This window comes from Aethalodelphis obliquidens, unplaced genomic scaffold, assembly GCF_003676395.1.
Source record: "Aethalodelphis obliquidens isolate GAN/ISIS:26980383/991018 unplaced genomic scaffold, ASM367639v1 scaffold13, whole genome shotgun sequence".
Lineage (NCBI taxonomy): Eukaryota > Metazoa > Chordata > Mammalia > Artiodactyla > Delphinidae > Aethalodelphis > Aethalodelphis obliquidens.
The window spans coordinates 34,690,226-34,712,547 of NW_020837957.1; the positions used below are offsets into that span (position 1 = coordinate 34,690,226).

Below are 22,322 nucleotides of genomic sequence, written 5' to 3' on the forward strand. Positions count from 1 at the left end.
AGTGAGATAAAATAAATCTAAGAAAAAAGTTCTGGTATTGTTTTCTGTATCCCCTGGACTACCTTACAATATGTACACCTTCGTTGGAAGAACATTGTCCTAGAGCAGTAAGTTATCGAACCACAGTATACAGAACAATTACCTGAAATGCTTGTTAAAATGCAGATTCCAAGCACAAATAACAGAGAGTGTGGGATGGAGCTAGGGAAACTGCCTTTTGAGCAGTCATTCCAGATGGTTCTGAAGCAGGTTATTTGAGCCCCATGCTTTGGGAAACACCACAAAACACAAGGTAGAGATTTTCCCTACCATGCCACGAGCACAGCAACACCAGCAGGAAAGGGGGATAAAACAGTGCTCTATTCTGTACATGAATCGTCCACAAACTAGGTTTTTCCAGGAAAATGTTAGAATTATTACTTAACATATTGTTTCTATCAGAAAATGCATTCCAAATTCTACAATGCTGGCCTAAGAAGAAATTTTTGGCATCACCATACACCCAAAACCACACATAATTTATTGCACAATAGAATTCACCCATTTAAATGACACTGCTTTTCTTTTAAAGTATAAACTTTTTAAGTATAAACTTTTTTAAAGTACAAATGCAAACTGTTAAAATCTCCTAGCAATTTTTCATCCATTCAAGTCAGTAATCATTTATGGAGCACCTATAACATGCTGGGCACAAAAGGAAGCAGTTTGATATGATGAAAAGGGCACAACTCCTGTAATTGCAACAGAGTTGGGTTTAATTCCTGACTCTGCTACTTGTTTGATTTTGAACAAGTTACTTCACCACTCTAGGCTCCAGTTCTCTTATCTCTACAATGGGCAACATAATATCTATTTACAAAGCCTCTGTGAGAAATAAATGAGATATATGTAATATACAATAAGTGACAGCTGCAATAATAACAATAAGACAATAACCTGCACTTTAGAAATATTTGTTTAAAAATGCAAATATTTGACCTTCTCCTTAAAAATTCATTTCCCACATTTCCCATGTTAGAAAGTGAAACACTTGGGCTCTGAGGTCAAAGAGTTCAGGTTCAAATTACAACTCTACCATTTACTTGTCTGGGCAAATGACTTAACCTCTCTAAGCCTGTTTCCTGCCAGATAAAATAAGGTTAATAATAGTACTTATCTTATGTAGGTTTCTATGAAGATAAAAATGAAAACATTAATGATAGTGCTGAGCCAGCAACTGGCGCTCATTAAGTACTAAGTAATTTTTGTTCATTATTATCATTTAACCAGGAAATTATTTCCAGCTACATTTGCTATTGCTGGTGCAAGTAAGAATACATGATTTGACTAAGATAACCAAACATATCATCCACAACTAAAGCTGCAAATATTTCTAAATTTTCTCTAACACTGAGTTGATATTTTGTCCTGCTTTAAAACCTTTTGAATCCCTACTTTACTTATAGTACAAAATTTAAACCACATGAGAGAATATAAACTACTATATATAAAATAGGTAAACAACAAGGTCCTACAGCATAGCACAGGGAACTATATTCAATATCTTGTAACAAACTAAAATGGAAAAGAATCTGAAAAAGTATATATATATATACATATATATATATATGTATATATATATATATCTGAATCACTTTGCTATACACCAGAAACTAACACAACATTGTAAATCAACTATACTTCAATTAAAATTAAACCACATGATTGGGCTTCCCTGGTGGTGCAGTGGTTGAGAGTCCGCCTGCCAATGCAGGGGACACGGGTTTGTGCCCCGGTCCGGGAAGATCCCACATGCCACGGAGCGGCTGGGCCCGTGAGCCATGGCCGCTGAGCCTGCGCGTCCGGAGCCTGTGCTCCGCAACGGGAGAGGCCACAACAGTGAGAGGTCCGCGTCCGGCAAAAAAAATAAAAAATAAAAAAATAAACCACATGGTAGAATACGCAAGGCTTTTCACAATTCTGCCTGTACCACATTTCTGTTCCTGCTCCTCTTTTACCTCACCCTCATCCTTCCATTCTATATGCTCAGCTTTTCACCATTTTCAAAGTAGGCCATATGCTCAAAGTTTGGGGGGTAGTATTATCTCCAGGGAGATGAGTCACTAAATATTACACTACCTTGGCATTTCCTGCAGTTCTTCAGAATATCATTAGCCAAGACCTTAAACAAAATCTAATTATTCTTATTAATATGTGTTGCAGTACCTACCAGGGCAGTCTTAAGTATAAACTAAACATTCAAACTCTTAAAACTACCTTAGGCTACACTTGGCATCAGACTGATTGAGAAGAACATGGGACAGGAAACACAGCACACCTGCAGGGCACCATGAGGCATTCTTTTTCAAAGGGAGGTCCTGTGGAAGCTCACTCAGCTGTCCAGGAGCTATTCTCTTTACCCCTCTACCTCCCTGGAGAAAGCTCAGGTCCAAGGCGATGAGATTCATACTGGATAGGACATCCACAAGAGCCGATATCTCCTGCAATAACCCCAAAGTCCTGCTTCTAGCATCCCTGCAAAGGATCTGCCAATGTCACTGCACTCAGGGAAGCCCAAAGACATGGCTTCTTACTAGGTATTTACTCCTGGTCGAAATGCAGTCTACCAGCCAGAAATCACTTTTATCATAAGCAGATTGCCTTATAACCCAGTAAACACTACCTTTACCTAGTTTCCAGGGGAACAAAGCTAGAAGGTCAACCAAAGTCAAATTATCAGGCAAAAATGGAAGAGGGTTTAATAACTCTTTACCCACAAATGTGTATCTTAAAAAAGAGCAATTACCATAGTCTCCCCCCAAAAAGAGGGAAAGGAATAAAGTGAGTGAAAAAAAACTTTAAAAGGTAGTTTTTTATCAATATACTTACCATGATCAGCTGCACCATCTGCTAGAAATATGTAGTAGCTTGCATTTAGATCAAATCTATTCTTAACCCCAGGAAAGGTAATGTTTCTTCTGAAAGAACACTGCATAACACCATCCGCCAACCTCCAAGCCATATCCTCAAGAGGATCCTGCAAACACATACAATGGGTCTTCTCAGCACTTTCCAAAGATTTGCTAAAAATAAAATATGATCAAAATCCTGACCTGTTCAATTTCCTTTCCCTAAGTTCCCCGTTCATGTTTTGTCTGCAGCGTCATTGTTTTCCCACTTCCTCTTTGAAGAGTACAAGAAATATATTCTCCCAGTTTATTTGTCTTTATCCCACTTGGCAAAGATAGTATTTTTACGACCTAGGCTAGAAACTTTGGACGATGTACTAACTTCATCTGGCCACCAATATACAATCAACAACACTGAAGAAACACTTAGCAAGTAATACTCTAGTGGCCAAAATGCAACATGCAACTGGGGAGAAGTTCCAACCCCATGAGAAAGCTATGCAGAGAACAAAACATGTCATTAGATGATAGCTACTGTTCCATCAGAGCTCATTTGCTTGTCAGTTGCCATGTGAAAATGACACTTCTCTACCAGAAATAGGCCATCTTTGGCACAGGTGCCAACAACGGGCACTTAAGACAATTGCCCAAGGCACTGAACCAGTACCTACCATATGTGCACCTCTTTCTCACCAATCAAGAAATTCTGTGTCACTTACATAAGCCTCTTAAAAATCTGTCTGTAAGTTTTGGAAATGGGGCTGATGACCCTCTTAATAAACCATAAAATATTTTTTGTAAGATGCATTAATAAAAGGATTTAAGTAACACAAGCAAGAATTCATCTTTTCCTCAAAGAGAAACTTTTCTTATGCTTTCTAAAGCATAGAAAAAGGGCACAGTATCTGTAGTTAATACTGTACTATATACTGGAAATTTGCTAAGAGAGTAGATTTCAGGTGCTCTTATCACAAAGAAAAAGTAACTATGTGAGGCAATGGATACATTTATTAGCTTGACTCTAGTAATCATTTCACTATGTAGAAGGATATCAAAACATCATGTTGTACACCTTAAATATATACAATTTACATATATATATATGTTAAAAATAAAACGCAGAAAGGCTTCTCCCAGATTATAGTAAGAGAGGAAACCTGCTGCCAGGCCCCTGCTTGGTCTCTGCTGCTAACTGCAGGTTTGGAAGCTATCTTGCAGCATAGCCATGCCACTGTCAGCCATATAGCCAGAAGGTGGACCGGCCAGATGGAGATTCTCAGAATTTTCACACCTACCCTGGAGTCCATTACAGGGTGACTTCGCCCTGTCAGATGGGAAGGTTGTATGTGCACAGTCTGATCTTCAAGAATACACACGTAAGCATCATCATCACCCTGAAAAACAATTGCAAGTGAGAAAAAGTTCAAGGGAATTTCATTTCTTTAAAAAAGAAAAGTCCCTGGGGCTTCCCTGGTGGTCCAGTGGTAAAGAATCCGGCTTCCAATGCAGGGGATGTGGGTTCAATCCCTCGTCAGGGAACTAAGATCTCACACGCCACAGGGCAACTAAGCCCACGCGCCACAACTACTGAGCTTGTGCGCCTCAACGAGAGAGTCCACGTGCTCTGGAGCCCGCACGCCACAACTAGAGAAAGAAAACACTCATGCCATAACTAGAGAGAAGCCCACATGCTGCAACTACAGAGAGAAGACTTCAAGCCACAACGAAGACCCGACGCATCCAAAAAAAAAAAGCCCCTAATGTTATCAAATAGTATTTGATGCTTTTAAAACATAATTTACTGACTCAATCTTAAAACGATACCACAAATTCTAAAGAATTGGCTGTCTGATATATTAATTAAAAATGATTGTTATCATGCAAAAGCAATAAAATTTCAGTGTATTAAAATAGACATATAACATGGTTATATGCCCATAACCCATCATCAATTGAACACCACTGTTAATGCTTTTGCATATATTCATCCAAACCTATTTGTATTTATAACCTATTTTTCTCCCCAAATGGGAAAATATAAAGTTTTGTTACCTTTTTCACTGAACTTTTCATAAACGTTGCTCTGGATATTTATTTGTAAATAAATGTGTCCTACAATTTCCATAACTGTAAGTGCACTGCATTCTATTGGATTTGGGGGGGTAACTTTTAAGATGTAAGGTACTATAATCAAATATTGCTAATATTGTACACACTTAATAGATTTACTACTGCATATTGAGACCACAGTATCTGAGCTCAAGGGGGCATTCTTTGTCAGTCTAATTTTTATCTATCCTTTAATCTCCAACATTCCTTAGCTCTAAAAATTAAATCTTATTTAAAGTGACTATCGGAGGGCAGACTGCATCTTTAAAGCACATTTAAGTCACGGTACAAAAGAATAATCTGGATTTTAACTTCTTGCGTATAGTTTTGGTTCTTTCATCTATTCTAAACTGCTCTCCATAAACTATCTAACAAGGTCTTTTATGTGCTTTAGTCACTAAACTCCTTAAACAAGATCCAAGACTAACCAGTTATGATTTAAATTTTGCTATGAATACCAATATGATATTCTAACACGTTTTAAATTTATTTTTTAAAGTTCCAGTTTTAACTCTCAAGTACATAACCTTAGCAAAGAAATTATTCCCTGTTACACATCTTATATTCAAATCAGAATTAGTGCAACTCAAGATAAGAAACTTGTAGTCGTCATAATTTAAACGGCTGCACACTACAGCTCACAGACCAACTTCAGCCTGATGCCTGTTTTTGTACAGGCCACAGGCTGAGGATGGTACTTACATATCTAAATGTGTTTTTTTTTAATTAAAAGAATAATATTTCATGACAAGTAAAAATATATTAAATCCAAATTTCAGTGTTTATAAATAAAGTTTTATTGGAATACAGCCACCAACTTACGGATAATCTACAGCTGCTTTAGCGCTATCACACCAGAACTGAGTAGCTGCAACAGAGACCATATGGCCCACAAATTCCCAAGTGGTTGCTATCTGGACCTCTGCAGAAAAAGTTGGCTGATCTCTGATTTAAACAAACAATGTGTGTTTTCTAGAATGTTTAGCATCAGTGAGGTATAGGAATTTTCTTGTTATTTAAAACAAAATTTAATATAACAGAATGGTTGATTTTGAGGCAAAGTGATGATAAGAAGTCAACTGAGTCATTAAGGCAGACCTCCCAAATACTGGAGAGGATGACAGGGATGGAGAAGAGGAAACTCTCAATTCTCACTACTCTACAATGAGGGTAAGATAAGGTGCTACGACAACCTTAGGCTCCAGGCAGCTGTAGAAACCCCAAATTTGGAGCACGGAAGGACACACATGAGGAGCTTCAACCAAATCCCTGAATTGGACAGAACCTCTTACCCCCGTTTGTTCCTCTCATTCCAGCATTTAGAATGCACTCTATGAGAAAATATCATGTGGAGGAAATAAAGATGACAACATAGTTCTTACAATCAAAGACTATGTTTTAATAGAGGAGACAGTTAAAATAGTACATGAAATATGATAAAACAGAGATTTAAACACAGTACTATGGAAAGACAAATTAGGTAGGGCCAAAGGATTGAAAAGGCTTATCAGAAAAGATAGCATTAACTAGGCCTTAGAGAATAAAAAATATATGTGGATAAGGTAGAGCTGCGATTAAGAGAAAAGTTTTTCAAACTGAGGAACTTCTAGGACCAAAGATACAGAAATATAAAAAATATAGGGAAACTTTAGGAAACAGGTAGTTTTGTGAGCTAAAACATATACAGGGTAAGGCCAGAAATGGACTTTGAAGAGTTTTGAAACTATGCTAAAGAAAAAAACATTTTCCTATAACTACTAAAGTTTCACCTTACCTACTAAAGGCTTTTGGGGCTAGGATTGAGATTACTTAAATGTGGTCAAAAACCATATTAACCTGAGTCTATTGTAAAAATTGTGGGACACTCTACAAAACAACTGGCCTAAAAGAAAAAAGGTAGGGTAACAGTTCTAAAGTTAAAGGAGATTAAAGAGATATACCAATAAAATGCATTGAGTGATAACTGATTAGTCTGTATCAGAAATTTTTAAAATATACATATACATATGACTTTACTGGGATAATTGGGGAAATTTGAATATAGGCTCTATTGCATAAAACTATTATATATTGTGATAGTGATCTTATAGATAATTGTAGGAGAATATCCTTCTTAGGAAACACATGCTGCAAACTAGACTTAAAATGTCATGATATCTGCAACTTAATTTTCAAATAGTTCAGGGAAAAGAAATGTGTGTTAATATACAGTGAATAAGTCAATCTACACATACACACACACAGAGAGAGAGAGAAAAAACAACAAATGTAGGTGAAGGGCTTACTGGTGTTCATTGTACTAGTCTCTCAACTTTCATGTAGGTTTAAGGCTTTTCAAAACAAAAAGTTGGGGTGCATGAGAGAAAGAAGCACCTGAAAGGTAAATAAAAAAGAAGAATCTAAATCACAAACGAAGTTTCCTTGAACACCAGAGAAGTTGGTGGCAGCAATGAATGAGATAGTCCCTAAATTGCCCCAGACAGTATCTGAAAAGAAGAAAGAAATCGATAATAGTAGTTGCTTTTTTTACTATTGTTGTTGATCATCAAGAATGGGAAACACAAAAGGACAGCAGGAGGGTAGATAATAAATTCAGTTTTACAGATGATGGTCTGTGTTGTCCAGAGTACTCAGCTGGAAGAGACCACCCAGCAGCTGGAAATTCCAATCTGGACACACACAAGAGAGGTCAGGATTGGGAACGTTCTGGAATTTGAGTGTTGAGAAATTATGTATAGAATAAGACAACACTGGGCAGGGGAACGCAGAGAACGGAAGCTAATATAGTGTATATACTTGAATACTCTATCTCATATAGCAAAATTTCTGAGATGAGGAAGAAGTGTATACTTTGAATTTCAGTTAAAATTCAGATATTAGCAAGTCACTGTTAGCAAAAATATGGATAGTTGTACTTTCACCAATTTTAGTGATGAGCTCTAATACCAAAACAACTGCTATCATTAATTTATAAACCAAACTGAAAAAGCTATAATTTAGGTTATCTAGTCAGTATTCATAACATCAGATACCTTCAGTATTTAAATTTACATTACATACTGATAAGAAATAGCAGGTCATAAAAATATCCTAAGATTTTTAAAATAATCAAAAATAGAAACAACCACTTCAAAAATATTTTTGACGATGATTTATTTTCCCCCAATTTAGGCAAACAGGTGTACAGATGATTTTAATCATCAAATAGGGTTTCTCTGTAAATCAACTGCACCTGCATAATTAAGTCTTTTTTATAAACACTGTTGATGAGTACTATACTAGAAACATAAGATTTCTAAGTAAGATAAATATATCTTGAATTAGAGATAAAGGTTTTTGTGTCATCTATGCCTACAACTTAGAAATAACTGGTCTACTTGCAGGCGCCTCATCACAACACTCACTGCAACAATACTGTCTTTTCCTCTGGCTGACAGATTTCATGTGACCAGAAAAGGAAATGTGTTAGTATACTTTTGCATGAAGTTTGGCTACAATGTGACTAGAATATTTTTAATGAAGTGACTAGAACACCTATCTAAATGTGTACCCTACCTTAGACATGCACCATAATGAAGCTACACACTTATTCCAACAAGGCTACCATTGTTAACCCTTGTTGAATTCATCTTCAGAGTTTCCTTCAGAGCCAGTTCCATTCACACAACAAGCCACCAACTTTCCTTACTGCTTTACAGTCATATTTTATTTTTAACCCAGCCCCCTTATGCACCTTAGGCATAAGGTTCATTTTTGCCAGAATTGAGAATACCCAAAAGGATATGCTGTAGGTCTGATGATAATTACAAAACGGAAATGGGCAAAATGTTTTGAACAATTGCAACATCATTTGAACAAGTATAAAATTTCCCATAAAATCAACTTTAAAAAGGAAAGAGTCATAATTTATATGCTCTTTTTAGAAGATGATGACATGTCTTCTATCTCATAGGTTTAAGGTATACCCTTCATTGAATGAAAAAAGATAATGAGCGCATTCCGGAACTATATAGTAAAATATACAGGTCATATCATATATTACAATGACATCCCCCTAAAAAAGTTACACCTGGCTCCCTGCAATATTTGCAGCCAGCGTAACAAGGACCACCATGATTAGAGTGCACTTTGAAGGAAAATATTTGTTCTTCTATCACAGATTCTCAGAGTTCCTTTTCTCTTTTACTGAAATAATGATTTCCTTAAAAAGTGATGTTAAGTTTAAAACCTGACAGGAAGAAAACTCTCAAGAAAAGACGCCTTGCATTTGCTAATGTGGAAGTAAAAAGCCTTCTCCATTTGTAGTCATCCCCCTCCACAGCCAGCTCTGCTGGAACGGGACTGTCACATGTCCTGGCCTTTACACCTTTCCTCCCTCTCCCTGGGAAATCAGAACGCTAATGCAGAACTCTGCTCTTCCACACCACAGCACAAGGCTGCCACCTACAGAATCTTTTAATCCATTCAGCACTACCCAAGGAGAGGGAGAATCAGGTGAAAATAAATGCTGCCTTCTGTAGACCTGGTAAAGAATCCATTTATGCCTGGACATGCCAGGTTTAATTTTCTGTTTGGGAAATGTGCCGATGGTGGGGGGCAAGAAGATGAGCACCCCATGCTGTCGTTGCTGGCCACTTGAGAAAACTAGGAGTTGAAAAACATCACAAACAACATGAGATTGTATGCAGAGCAACTTTTTCTTAACTGCACTTCCTGTTTATCACAGAGATAGACAGACAGAGGTAGACAGATAAAGTGGCAAATCCACTGAAAATACAACTAACTTTCCTAATGTCCTAACTTTCCTCAGGACAGCCTTGTTCTTAGAGGTATGTAAGTGCCCAACTCAAAGCTGCTTAAACTTAGAATCTAAGTTAGTTTCTCTGCCCTCCCTTTCCATTCCTCCCTTAAGTATGATAATTTGACTCTGGAACAAACAGCTAAACTGCTATTGATGAGAGCTCACCCCAGTGACTCTCATTTCATTACCACTTATGTAAGTGAAAGGTACAAACCATCCATTGGTCGTGAGAAAATGCAAAGGATAAATAGCCTTTACTGGGACCGCTCATTTCAACCATCACTGACTTGGCATCTCGTGTGAAGGACAAGAAGACACAGGCAAGCTCTTTCTCCGGGTCACAGTTCAAAGGACTCCTAATACAGAACTTCTTGTTCCCACAATCTGAAGCATTGAACTAGAAAAATGACAGGGGGAGAAAGTCAATTATCAAACAGGCAGTTCATTTCCAATGACAGAAGAGCTACTACTTTGAAGTATGGGTTTTAATAAGAATACGTTTTCATAATAAGGATTCAAACAAGGGAACAAAGACACATCCCAAATTAGAAATTATCAAAGCAGTAGTTAGGCTGTGAACTTTTAAACTTAATTAATTTTAATTAAACTTTAGAAGACACAACATTAATTGGACTGTAATTATGCATGAGTATTAAAATCCCTTTAATACACAAAATACTTCATGTTAATTATGTTCTGGAGCAAAGTTTCTGGTAAATTTTGAGAATTTCTTAGGGAATATTTACATCCACATTGACATTCTTGCCTAAAGGGTATCCTCTAGTTTTCAGAGATGGAATTTTTAAAAGCAAACCCTTACCAAGTTTTATATTTAGATCCTGGACTCTGCTTCTAGAATTCAGGTTCAAATTTGACATTAAGATAATGTAAGAAAAAATGGTTACTCCTGGGCTTCCCTAGTGGCACAGTGGTTGAGAGTCCGCCTGCCGATGCAGGGGGCAGGGGTTGGTGCCCCGGTCCGGGAAGATCCCACATGCCGCGGAACGACTGGGCCCGTGAGCCATGGCTGCTGAGCCAGCGCGTCCGGAGCCTGTGCTCCGCAGCGGGAGAGGCCACAACAGTGAGAGGCCTGCGTACCGCAAAAAAAAAAAAAAAAAAAAGTTTACTCCTATATATACCACCACTCCAAATAATAGTAAGAACAATGATTTAATACAGAGCTTCTTGGTGTGGCAAATAAGAAAGAACAATGATTTAATTCAGAGCTTCTTGGTGTGGCAAATAAGAAAGAGTATTGAAAAATGTCAGCTCTACAATCTGACAGGGCAAACAAGCAGTTATCTTGTGTTAGAATGAGCTGTGACACGACATTTCAGAAGAGAGCTAAACATTACTTTAAGTAACTAGATTTAATGGGAACTGTACAGAAAAACTCTCATTTCTCCTTCTACTCTACCAATACTTCTGGCCACCAAGTGGGTGCGGCTATTTCCCACACTAAGCAATTCTGCAATTCTTTGGAGACCATCAGCTGTGTGTCCTACAATTCAATTCTGTTCTGACACTATCTACCTGAAGTTAGTGTCAGATCCCACAAGTGAAGGGCTCAGTCCCACAAGACTGCACCCACTTCAGATGCCAATCACAGATGCCAACCACAAGTCCCAGGTTGTCACCTGTACTTCTGAATGGTCGGCCATAAATTGGAGGTTTCCAGCACCTAATCCTCAAGTTGGATAATTTACTAAGATGGCTCACAGAACTCAGGAAAATAGTTTACTTAGTAGATTACCAGTTTATTACATTGATAAAAAGATAACCCAGGAAGAGCAAGATGGAAGAGATGCATAAAGCAAGGTATGTAGGAAGGGGCACAGAACTTCTGAGGCACCACCTTCCCAGCACCTCCACGTGGTCAGGAACCCAGGAACTCTCTGAAACCCATATTTCTGGAATCATTATGGAGGCTCCATCACGTGGACATGATGGATGTTTAGCTCAATCAGCCTCTCTCCCTTTTCTGGAGAATGGGGGGAGGGGGCCTGAAAGCTGCAAGCTTCTAATCATGGCTTGGTCTTTTTGGTGACCAGCCCCCATACGGGAGCCCACCAAGAGTCACCTCATTAGAACAAAAGATGCTCCCATCATCCAGGAAATTCCAAGGGATTTAACAGCTCTGTATCAGGAACTGGGGTCAAAGGCCAAATATTAACAGAAACCAGGCAGAAGCTGTTTTATTTTTTTCCTTATTTATTTCACAGGAACTTAAAGAGAAATCCTAGTCGAGTGGAGAGAACAAGCCACGAGGAGCTAGGAACCATGGGTTTTGATCTCTGCTCTCCCCTTTACTCCATCACGTTTGCTAAAGAACTTATTCTCTCAGGGTCTCTTTACCTTTAACTATGCAGCAGTGACCCTGAGGTCTCTCCTAGTTCTCTACAAATGCCATCATCCTGTGACTCTGAATGAACCTCTCTATAATTAGAGATTATAACCTTGGTGCAGAGATACAATCAAAAGCTCCAACAAGCGCTAAAGCCTTTTATATGAATTTATGGAAAGATAATAATGCTGTCAACAGATTCCTACTGGGAAGCTCAGGTCCAAACTGACTGTGGACTCGCCTAAAGCAGCTTTTAAATAAATAAACATTAACACTAAATAAACTGAGAACTAGCACAAATAATAGATCGAATTGTTTGGTCAAACAAAAGTTCATAATAATGTAATCAAATGGCTCATCATATATTGCATAATGTAGAAAAGAAGGAAAACAAAATGAGACACTGTATTGGAGTACAAGAGGTTTATATAGTATGAAGAAACAAAGAGTTACAGGGCTTCCCTGGTGGCGCAGTGGTTAAGAGTCCGCCTGCCGATGCAGGGGACACAGGTTCGTGCCCTGGTCCAGGAAGATCCCACATGCCGCGGAGTGGCTGGGCCCGTGGGCCATGGCCGCTGAGCCCGCGTGTCCGGAGCCTGTGCTCCGCAACAGGAGAGGCCATGACAGTGAAAGGCCCGCGTACCGCAAAAAAAAAAAAGAGTTATAAAAAGACAAGAAAGGGAAGGAAGAGAAAAAAATGAACTAATATTTACTGAATATCTATTAAGTACAAAGCCATTAGAAATTAGTTCTCATAGTAATACTATGTAAGAGCTAGATATTATTTCTCATTTTACAGGTGAAGAGACTGAGACTTTAGGAATTAAGTAATTTTTCCAAAGTCAAACAGAAATTAGACAAATCAGGATTCAGGCCCAAATTTGTTCTTGCAACTGTAATAACCTAATTTACGACATTTTTCATTATATTTACTTCTGAATTGATAAGTATAATTTATCAGAATTGCTTTCAGTAAAACCTTTCTAATGTTTCTAATATGCATCACCCTTTCTAAGGTATGTTTTTTTAACAGTAATTCTTTTGAATCAGAGGGCTTAAATGGAATTCTAGCTGATAAGCTTGCAAAAGCGTTTCTGTGGTTCAACACACAGAATTCCCCAGGACTCATTGGCCTTAATCAAATAAGATTGAAGAGTGATATCACCATTTCAAGATTCTCCTCCAAATCTTGTCTAAATTTAGCTTAAGCTTGAAGTTCCCTCTCCATGTGTGATATTTGGCTGTGTTTTTTTGTTTTTTTTTAAAAAAAAAAGAATGGAAGAAGGCTGCTGCTTCAGATTCACTTTCAAATGAAAACATATCCACCGCTAGTACAGACTACATGTGAATGTCATAACCACACTTTGAACATGCAGGGTCTTACACTCCTCTTATTCTAACCTATAAATCATAATGTTACAATGAAGACTTCCTCCTGATTTCCTGAAGGGAATTCAAAAACTTGCTACCACAACCCAGGACAGCTACTTCTCTACACACGTTGCCAAGCACAGAACCACAATTTCTAAGGAAGCTGTTCCTTTAGATTGCATTTGGTGAAACCATAAAAATGTTACTTACTGATTTCGTTAAATGGGAGACTGGAGACAATGTTGGCATAGGTGCTATGGTAGCTTTCGGTGTTGTAAAAGGAAGGACGTTTGGTTGTGAAATTATAGGACCAGGAATCCTCACCCAGTAGGTATCGTACTTCTCAACAACTGTGGCTCTGAAATGCAGTACCAGCGAAAGTGAGATTAGACAGAACCATGATTGTGGCCCACCATAATCAAATCGAAAAAAAAAAGTAATGAACTAGGGACATACCACTTAATACAGGTATACCTTGGAGATATTGCAGGTTCGGTTCCAGACCACCACAATAAAGCGAATGTCACAATAAAGTGAGTAACAGAATTTGGGGGTTTCCCAGTGCATATAAAAGTTATGTTTACACTATACTGTAGTCTATTAAGTGTGCAATAGCACTATATCTAAAAGAAAAACAATGAATATACCTTAATTTTAAAATATATTATTGCTAAAAACTACTAACCATCATCTGAGCCTTCAGCAAATTATAGTAGTAACATCAAAGATCACTGATCACAGATCACCATAACAAATATAATAATGATAAAAAGTTTGAAATATTACAGCAATTACCAAACTGTGGCACAGAGACACAAGGTGAGCAAATGCTGTTGGAAAAATGGTGCCCACAGACCCACTCAATGCAGGGTTGCCACAAATCAATTTGTAAAAAGACAATATCTGTGAAGCCAAATAATGCAAAGCACAATAAAACAAGGATGCCTGTAATACCTGACAGAATTTCGTGTGAGGCAAATCTCTAATGACTCTCTTCCACTTCATCACCAAATGAATTTTAATTACTCTCTCTCTCTCTCTCTTCTCTTACTTGTCTGTTCTCTGGGCATATTCACAGCAACCAGGAATGTCAGACCCCGGGACTAAAGTGCACAGATTTCCACTCCTGACATAAGAGAACATACTACTACTACTACACTTTTCATAGTGGTCAAATTATTCCAAAAGCCACGTGTAACAGGCAGCTACAGCAAAAAGCTATATAGAGGCTGCATAAGCAACCATCAATTCTTACTGGGGTCATATCCCTTTTCTCACATTCCACTCAACACACAGGTGCAAAGCTGCATTACTGTGTGCCGGTGACCTGTGCACAAAGTGAAGCAGAAAATAGTGCCAGGCCAGGAAAGCAATTCTCCCTTTAAAATATGTCTATAACACGACTCAGGAATCATTGTATGGCTTTATGACATTCCATTTCCCCCTTGCATGTAAGATTAAGAGAGAAGTACTATTCTAATTCTACTGAATTTCATAATTCTGAGGAGCACACATGATCTTACTTTTTTGACAATCTAATCTGCAAGTTGTGACACTGCAAAAAAAAAGTCATCCAAATTTCAGGACTGCTTCTTTTCATATTCTCATACTAATACAGGAACAAATCTATAAAAAAGTATTAGTCCATATACCCTATAGACTCAATTATTAATTGATGGCTCTCATTAGTGTGAAGGCACTACAACACTTCATTCACTCAACAAACGTCTATTAAGTGTCCATTAGGTCCTTGGTCCTGTGCTAAGTGCTCAGTATATATGCTGGAAAAAAAACAAACAAAAAAGCAAAACAGCCACTTACATCAGTAAGGTGGTGTCATTAATACACCACACCGCTGCCATACAGGTGAATGTCCAATAGGTATAAAAAAAGATACAGACTATCATTATTTCAATTATACTAGTTACTGAGTTGTAAACTCTTCTACTCACAGAAACTTTATGTGGTTTGGGGCACTGCTTGGAGCATTCCAATAGACTTTAATTTCTCTTTTATTGGATGGACTTGTGTGACTCACAGCTGATCCCTGAAATAAAATGGAAAAGAACTACCATTCAGACACTCAGTAGCTCAACACAGCTGGAACTACAGCCATTTTGCAAAGTAATTTACCATTGCATGACCTTGGCATTGTGGTAGACTTTTATTTAGAACAGGGACTCAGGTGCTCAATAAATACATGTTGATTGATTGACACCAAATTAGCAGCCGGCTCTATGAACAAACTAGAGTCAGCAGAAATTTAAGAACTGAAGAGAGTTATGAATACTGAGTGTGTTGATGTTATATAAAGCCTGCTCATTATTTCATTTATACTGTAAGTTTATTTTTTTATTAATAGATGCAAACAGAATGCATAAGATTCATCAAAAGAAAAAATTCCTGCCTCCAAATATGCAATATTATATTTTAGTAATTCCTTTCTCTTGAACAATCTTGTTTCCCACATTCTTTCACCTGGCAAATTCCTACGCATTCTTTGAGGTCTAGCTGAGATAATCTCCACTCTCTCAATTCCCTCCAACCTGTGTGCAGCACCTCTGCTATGCTTCTCACCCACCCTGTGTATGGTTCTAATCTAAGTCATCATACTATTCCATTTATGTGTCTGTCCTATATCCATACGTTCTACTTATGTGCCATACAGCGTATGCCCATATGCTTTACTTATGTGTAAGGCTATGAGCTCTTCAAAGAACAAGTCCTGTCCATCACCATAATCCATGCAGGAAAGTTCCTGGTATAATAAATGTTCATTAAATTAATTAATTACAAAAATTAGACCTCTGTTCCACTCTAGAACTCTATCTTCAATATTAACATCTTTCGAAATTCAATATAATAGGAGTCTATACTATATAAAATATCAAAAGCCATAAACTCTTCAAGCTGCAACCCTATCTTTTCTAGGATGTTGTATAAAAATATCTTGCCAGTAGAAAAATTAGGGGGAAAGTCTGATCAACATGAATGTACTCAGATGTCTGCAATGCATGGGTAATGTCATTGTTTATCTTGCAAACACCACCTTGTAGTGAAAAGACCCATGGAAACTGACAGAAATCAGTTTCAAACTAAACACAAACCTGTATATCTTCACAGGTCAGAAGCTGTGACACTTGACTGTCAATCAATGTGAAGGAGCCAATAGGAGGGCCAGTCAAATTCTCATCACGTGCTTCTAAGAGAAAGCCTTTAAATGGTGGCCCTGACAAAGTAACTAAGAAACAAACAAAAAGATAAGTTAAGAGTTTAGCAACATCCCCCAAAAAACACTGTTTAAAGGAGGTACATCACCAAATCGGGTGTATATATAGAAAGCTACTCCAGGAGAGAAAACAGTAGAGATCATCCTATAGTCAAAGAAATTCTAAACCGTGTTCCACAGGACATTATTCCATGAGATGTAATAGCCATTCCACAGGGAAGAAAAGGTTGGTTATGGTCAGAGTGTGGTCCATGGGGCCAAAGTAGTTTGAAAAATGCTGGTTGAAAGTAAATACTTTTGTCTTTACTGCAAACGTCTCAGGCCCTTTAACACGCTACTGTGCAGTATGAAACTCTAAGAAATATAATATGTATAACAGAGTGTTCCAAATTTATTTTTCCATATACCCTTTCTGCTAGAGCGTATCTATTAATATTCTGCATTTCTAAAGTTGCAGAAAATAGAATTTGTAAAATGCTTTTATAGATACATCCTTAATAGACTATTAAGTTTCAGCCTACCTTTTGCCAGAATTAGGGAAACACAAGAGATTATACTATGTCAAGAAGGATAAGGGTTTAACATCTTAAGCCAGATAAAATAAGCTTTATTTTATGTATTTCTATTGAGTAAATGTACTGTTAATGAAGATATATTAAGTAATGACAAAAACATATTTTCAAACCTATTCTGGGGAATTCCCTGGCAGTCCAGTGATTAGACTTGGTGCTTTCACTGCCAGGGCCGGGTTCATCGCTGGTCGGGGAACTAAGAGCCCGCAGGCCATGTGGTGTGTCCCAAAAAAAAAAACACCTATTCTGAATGGATAGTAAATATACTACTTAAGTAATATAGTCATCTGTAGTAGTTAAACACAAAAATGAGAAGTATAAGATCATGGTATCTTATAAAAGCAGAGGAACAGATTAACTGAAACTGTATAAATCCAACAGTAATAACGATTCAATTTACAGTAAAAAAGTGAAATTCAAAATGTAAATTGTTAATACCAGCACAGTACCTTTGATCTGCTCTCCTGGCCTGAATGTCATCTGACTCACTGAGATGTAGCAAGGGGGATCAGACTGTGGAGTACGACCATGTTCAGGAATCATTCCATGGCATGACTTCGTTACTTTTCCATTGGGATAATTAGCCACAGAACTAACGAGCAACAGAAGTATGAAGGCACCAAGGGTAAATCCAGGAACTGCCATCTCAAAAAGAAGATTAAAAGCACATTATTTTTAAAGGTAATTAATTAAAATATAAATGCTTTCACATCACAGGATAGTAAGTTCTAGACAACTATTTACTTTCATAGTCAGTTAACCACATTCTCAAATATATGTACTATAAAGAATGTGATGTGTGAAGTTTGTCCTGGATTTGAATCTCAGCTCTACCAGTTACCAACTGTGAAACTTTAAGCAAGTCATTAAGTCTCATTCCTTACCTGAAAAATAAGGAAATGAAAACCCTCCTTTCAAAACTGTTTTAATAAAATTTAGATACAGCCAAAGGTCTGACAAGGAAGATAATAAATGTTAGCTTTCATTAGCATGATGGGGAAATAATAAAATAATCCAGTAAAAGCAAAAGGTTTTGCTCCACTTCATCCTAGAAAGCTTAAAGAACAAATAAGAAATGTTTCTTCTGGATTTAAATATCATCACCTGAATAAATCTCTGATATGATTTCTCCCAACTTCCCATTAAACTAGTCATGGTGACAATTTAATTTGCAACACTGAAAACTGAGGCTAACAACCAATTGCAAGAGACAGTATTTCTATTACCTATAGCCCAAATACTTCTGAATTAAGAAACATGATTGTTAACCCAGGCAATTTTCTTCTCTCATCCAGTTTATCTGCCTCTTACCATCTGCCTAACAGAAAACCAGTCCCACACTTGTCTAGCTCACTTTGTGCATATATGCAGAACCTGCAAATCATAGTATTTAACAAGGCTAGAGGTAGATGGGCAGGGACATGTTATATGGCAGTAAAGTCCACACGGTGGACAGGCTGCAGATGGGAAGAGCTCAAAGGCAGTTCATTCTCCACAGAAATGGGCGTTTTCTATACATGGTCATAGACAAAAATAAAAGCACCCTTAGAATCACTAGAACAAATTATCCTTTTATAGTCATGTAAATTATAAACCCCACATTGGACCAGAGCTAAACTATAGAAATTCCTGCTAGACACCAGAAATTGTGCTGGAGCTATACCCTTTAACCAGCCCTGCACATTACACCAGTAGCTACCAAGTAGATAGCTTTGGGTCCAACTCTATACCCCTATCTTTCATCAAACATTGATGCTAGATAGAATTCTTCTTATTTAAAGATAAGCAAAAGGAACAAATGAACCATTCAAGAGCTTCTGAAAAATTCTATATCATAAGAGCAGCATAAGATTTCTCTGTAGACTCAGAGGAAAAGCATAACCCTGAAAATAGTTAATTACGATAGGAAACAATATTTAAGAAAATAACTGCTAAGGAATGGAGCAATAGAAAATCTTCTGTTCAAACATGGCTTCCAGGTCCTTTCGTTAGGGGCAGACCTGATTTTAGGACCATACAAGGTTTACTGGAGAGGATCAAGGTAATTATTTTAACCATGTGATCCTGGCTAAGTTATTATGAAAATTAAATGCAGAAATGTGCCTTACTCAAAGAATGGTACAGTGGGAAGAGTTAGTTTGCTTTAACAAATATTTATTTGGCACTGACTTCCTGCCAGGTGAAAGTGGAAACAAGACTTTATTTCTAGTCTCTGCTATGCATTAAGTAGCTGAATAACATCAATCAGGTCACTTAATCTCTGTCTCAGTTTCTTCATTTGCAAAATATAACGGATGAACTGGAATAAATTCAGGGCAATACTAACATTACGATTTTAGGATAAAGCAAAGTGGAAAAGCATACTGGGAATTATTAGAGCATGAAGTATAAGATGGGAAAGGGAAGTGACAAAGACACCACTACCTGTCATTCATTAGGAAAATATAACAAACAAGGTCAGCGAGAGAAGTAGACAACAGCAATTACTTTGTCCTTAGTCAGATACTGACCACTCAAGGTAAAGTTCTATTTTCATAACAATGGCCAATGACGGTTTCCCAGTTAATGATTTAAGGAAATTTTTTCAAATGAATACATTAATTCATTAGGCAATCTATGCCAACAGATTGCATAGTTATGAAAAGGAATAAAGAGTTATACGTGGAAACATTTAAGCTAAAATTATGGAATGTGGATATGAGCAATTATATTACGAGATCATTCTTCAAGCTCTGGAAAAACTTGTATGATTTTTGTATTTTGTATGATTTTGTATGATTTTTACAGGTATGTAAAATTTTGTATGATTTTTGCAGGTTTTTAATATTTTGTATGATGTTTATAGGATATTAATATTCACATTCTACCATGAGTATAATATAGAGAAATAAAAGAGAAGATATCATAACTTGCATTTTGTCATCCCAGGACAAAGACAGACCTATTAGTTTAAAAGGTTAAAAGAGAGGTTATCCTGATTCTCTAACTGAAATATTACCAAACCTGATGAGATTTATACAGTTTTCTTTCTTGCCTGAAAGACAGGCACTTAGTAAAAAGGTGTAACGACTGCCTTTACCATGCGCTACATACATCTCACGTGAAGATAAAATTTCAAAACGAGTGTATTCTTTATTCTCTGAATACCAGATATTGATAGGCCACTCAATATGCTATTACTGAACTAGGCCCAGTTAACAGTAGCCAAAAGTCTCCAGACCATCTGTCTTACTAGTCTGTTATGGTCCAGGAAATGGTTCCCTCTTGTTGCTTCTTCCCACAACTAGAGTTACACTATTACAATCAATGATCTTATAGTACTATATATTTGGTCAATTGTTTCAGGTTTCCTAATCATCACTAAATGTATCTGAGGTTCAGCCACACGTTGGTAATGCAAGAAACAATAATTGTGTAAAATAGGCAGAATACAAATAATCCAGCTAGTAACATTAATAAGGTCATAAGTAAGAATTTAAGCTAAGAACTTCCATTAGGTATAGCCCAGTATCTCCCCAGGTCACCTGACCAGTTTGTTTCACACCAATCACTATCTTTAAGGGAAATAATATATTGGCATCGTACATAAAGTTCACCAAAGATGTCTGCATGTACAAGGTGTGTGATGGGTAATCAACCCCTTACTGGATTGAGAAAGGAATGTTATTTTTCAAGGAGTTACATGACTGGTGCCAGAAGAAAAATCGATCTTCATGGTTGAGCAGGTATTTCTGCCTTTGGGGAAGTCTGGTTAACCCATAATACAGATGCATAGTGCACACTAGGGGGGAGGGAGGGGGGAGTGCACACACAAAGGGGCAGAGAAAAAATATTATGTTTAAATTTTTCTTGTATTGCCTTAAAACGTGAATATTTATTTCATCATAACCATAATATACAAACACTGCAATCCCTAAAGCACTTAAATGCTCCATTCAAAATTTCCATCAAGTACATACTACAAACAATGTATAAAGTAAATAACTACTTATTCAATATTGTTTTTATTTTATTTTATTACTAAAACTGCAATGGCATTATATTCTTTTACTTTGTTATAAGTATAAAATTTTCAATTAACTTATGAGTTAAACATGCTTTAGTTTCTGGGCTTTTGGCCTAGTGACAGAACCACCATTTATAATATTGCTTCCATTAAAAAATAGAATTGAAATTCCAAGCTGAATTAAAAGTTAATTTTGGGACACAGCACATGTGTAATTTCAGCATTTCATCTAGGATCTGGGGCAAACCTGGTAGGCCTGTGACCAAAACCTAGATGGACTGGGGTTAGAGGTACAAATAGATGTTCACTTGTACAGTGAGAGAATTAGGCAGAAAGTTTTAGAAAAGTAGGTAGAACCAGAGAAGGATAAGGAGGTTGATAAAATCAGAAAAGTTAAGACTAAGCACAAGAGATATACAGAAAGCAATGAAATTTCTATAACAATAAGAAAGGAAAGGATTACTTTTTTTTTTTTTTTTTTTTTTTGCGGGCCTCTCACTGTTGTGGCCTCTCCCATTGCGGAGCACAGGCTCCGGACGCGCAGGCTCAGCGGCCATGGCTCACGGGCCCAGCCGCTCCGCCGCATGTGGGATCCTCCCGGACCAGGGCACGAACCCGTGTCCCCTGCATCGGCAGGCAGACTCTCAACCACTGCGCCACCGGGGAAGCCCAAGGATTACATTTTAATACGGGGTGGGGGCGGGGGGGAATAAAGGGGCCATAGTGTGAATAAGAAGAAAAAGAAACAGACATTTGGTGGGAAACTGGTAGATAGTACATCTAATGTAATCCTTACAACGAGCAGATCTTATCATCATTTTAGAGATGAAGAAACTGAGACCAGGGAGTGTACCCGAAACCGTGTACACTTTTAGGATTAGAACCTAAATCTAACTCCAACATTCTCATTCTCTTCACTCCACATCATTGCTCCCTCCTTGGAGAGAGAAGGATGTGGAAAGTAAACAGGTACAGCAAGAATCCAAATTTCACAATGAACAA

At 37.4% G+C, this 22,322-nt stretch overlaps 1 protein-coding gene across 8 annotated transcripts in view; it reads right to left on the reverse strand.

Moving 5' to 3' along the window:
- FRRS1 (ferric chelate reductase 1) overlaps positions 1-22,322 on the reverse strand; it is a 51,786-nt gene that overhangs the window by 17,040 nt on the left and 12,424 nt on the right. For all 8 annotated transcript variants that reach the window (XM_027114446.1, XM_027114448.1, XM_027114447.1 and 5 more), the window contains exons 2-8: positions 17,764-17,959; positions 16,621-16,754; positions 15,466-15,560; positions 13,724-13,871; positions 10,013-10,195; positions 4,184-4,282; positions 2,869-3,016 (exon numbers count right to left, since the gene is read on the reverse strand). In XM_027114446.1, coding sequence (XP_026970247.1) covers positions 2,869-3,016; positions 4,184-4,282; positions 10,013-10,195; positions 13,724-13,871; positions 15,466-15,560; positions 16,621-16,754; positions 17,764-17,959 — 1,003 coding nt within the window. The remainder of the gene's footprint in view (positions 1-2,868; positions 3,017-4,183; positions 4,283-10,012; positions 10,196-13,723; positions 13,872-15,465; positions 15,561-16,620; positions 16,755-17,763; positions 17,960-22,322) is intronic.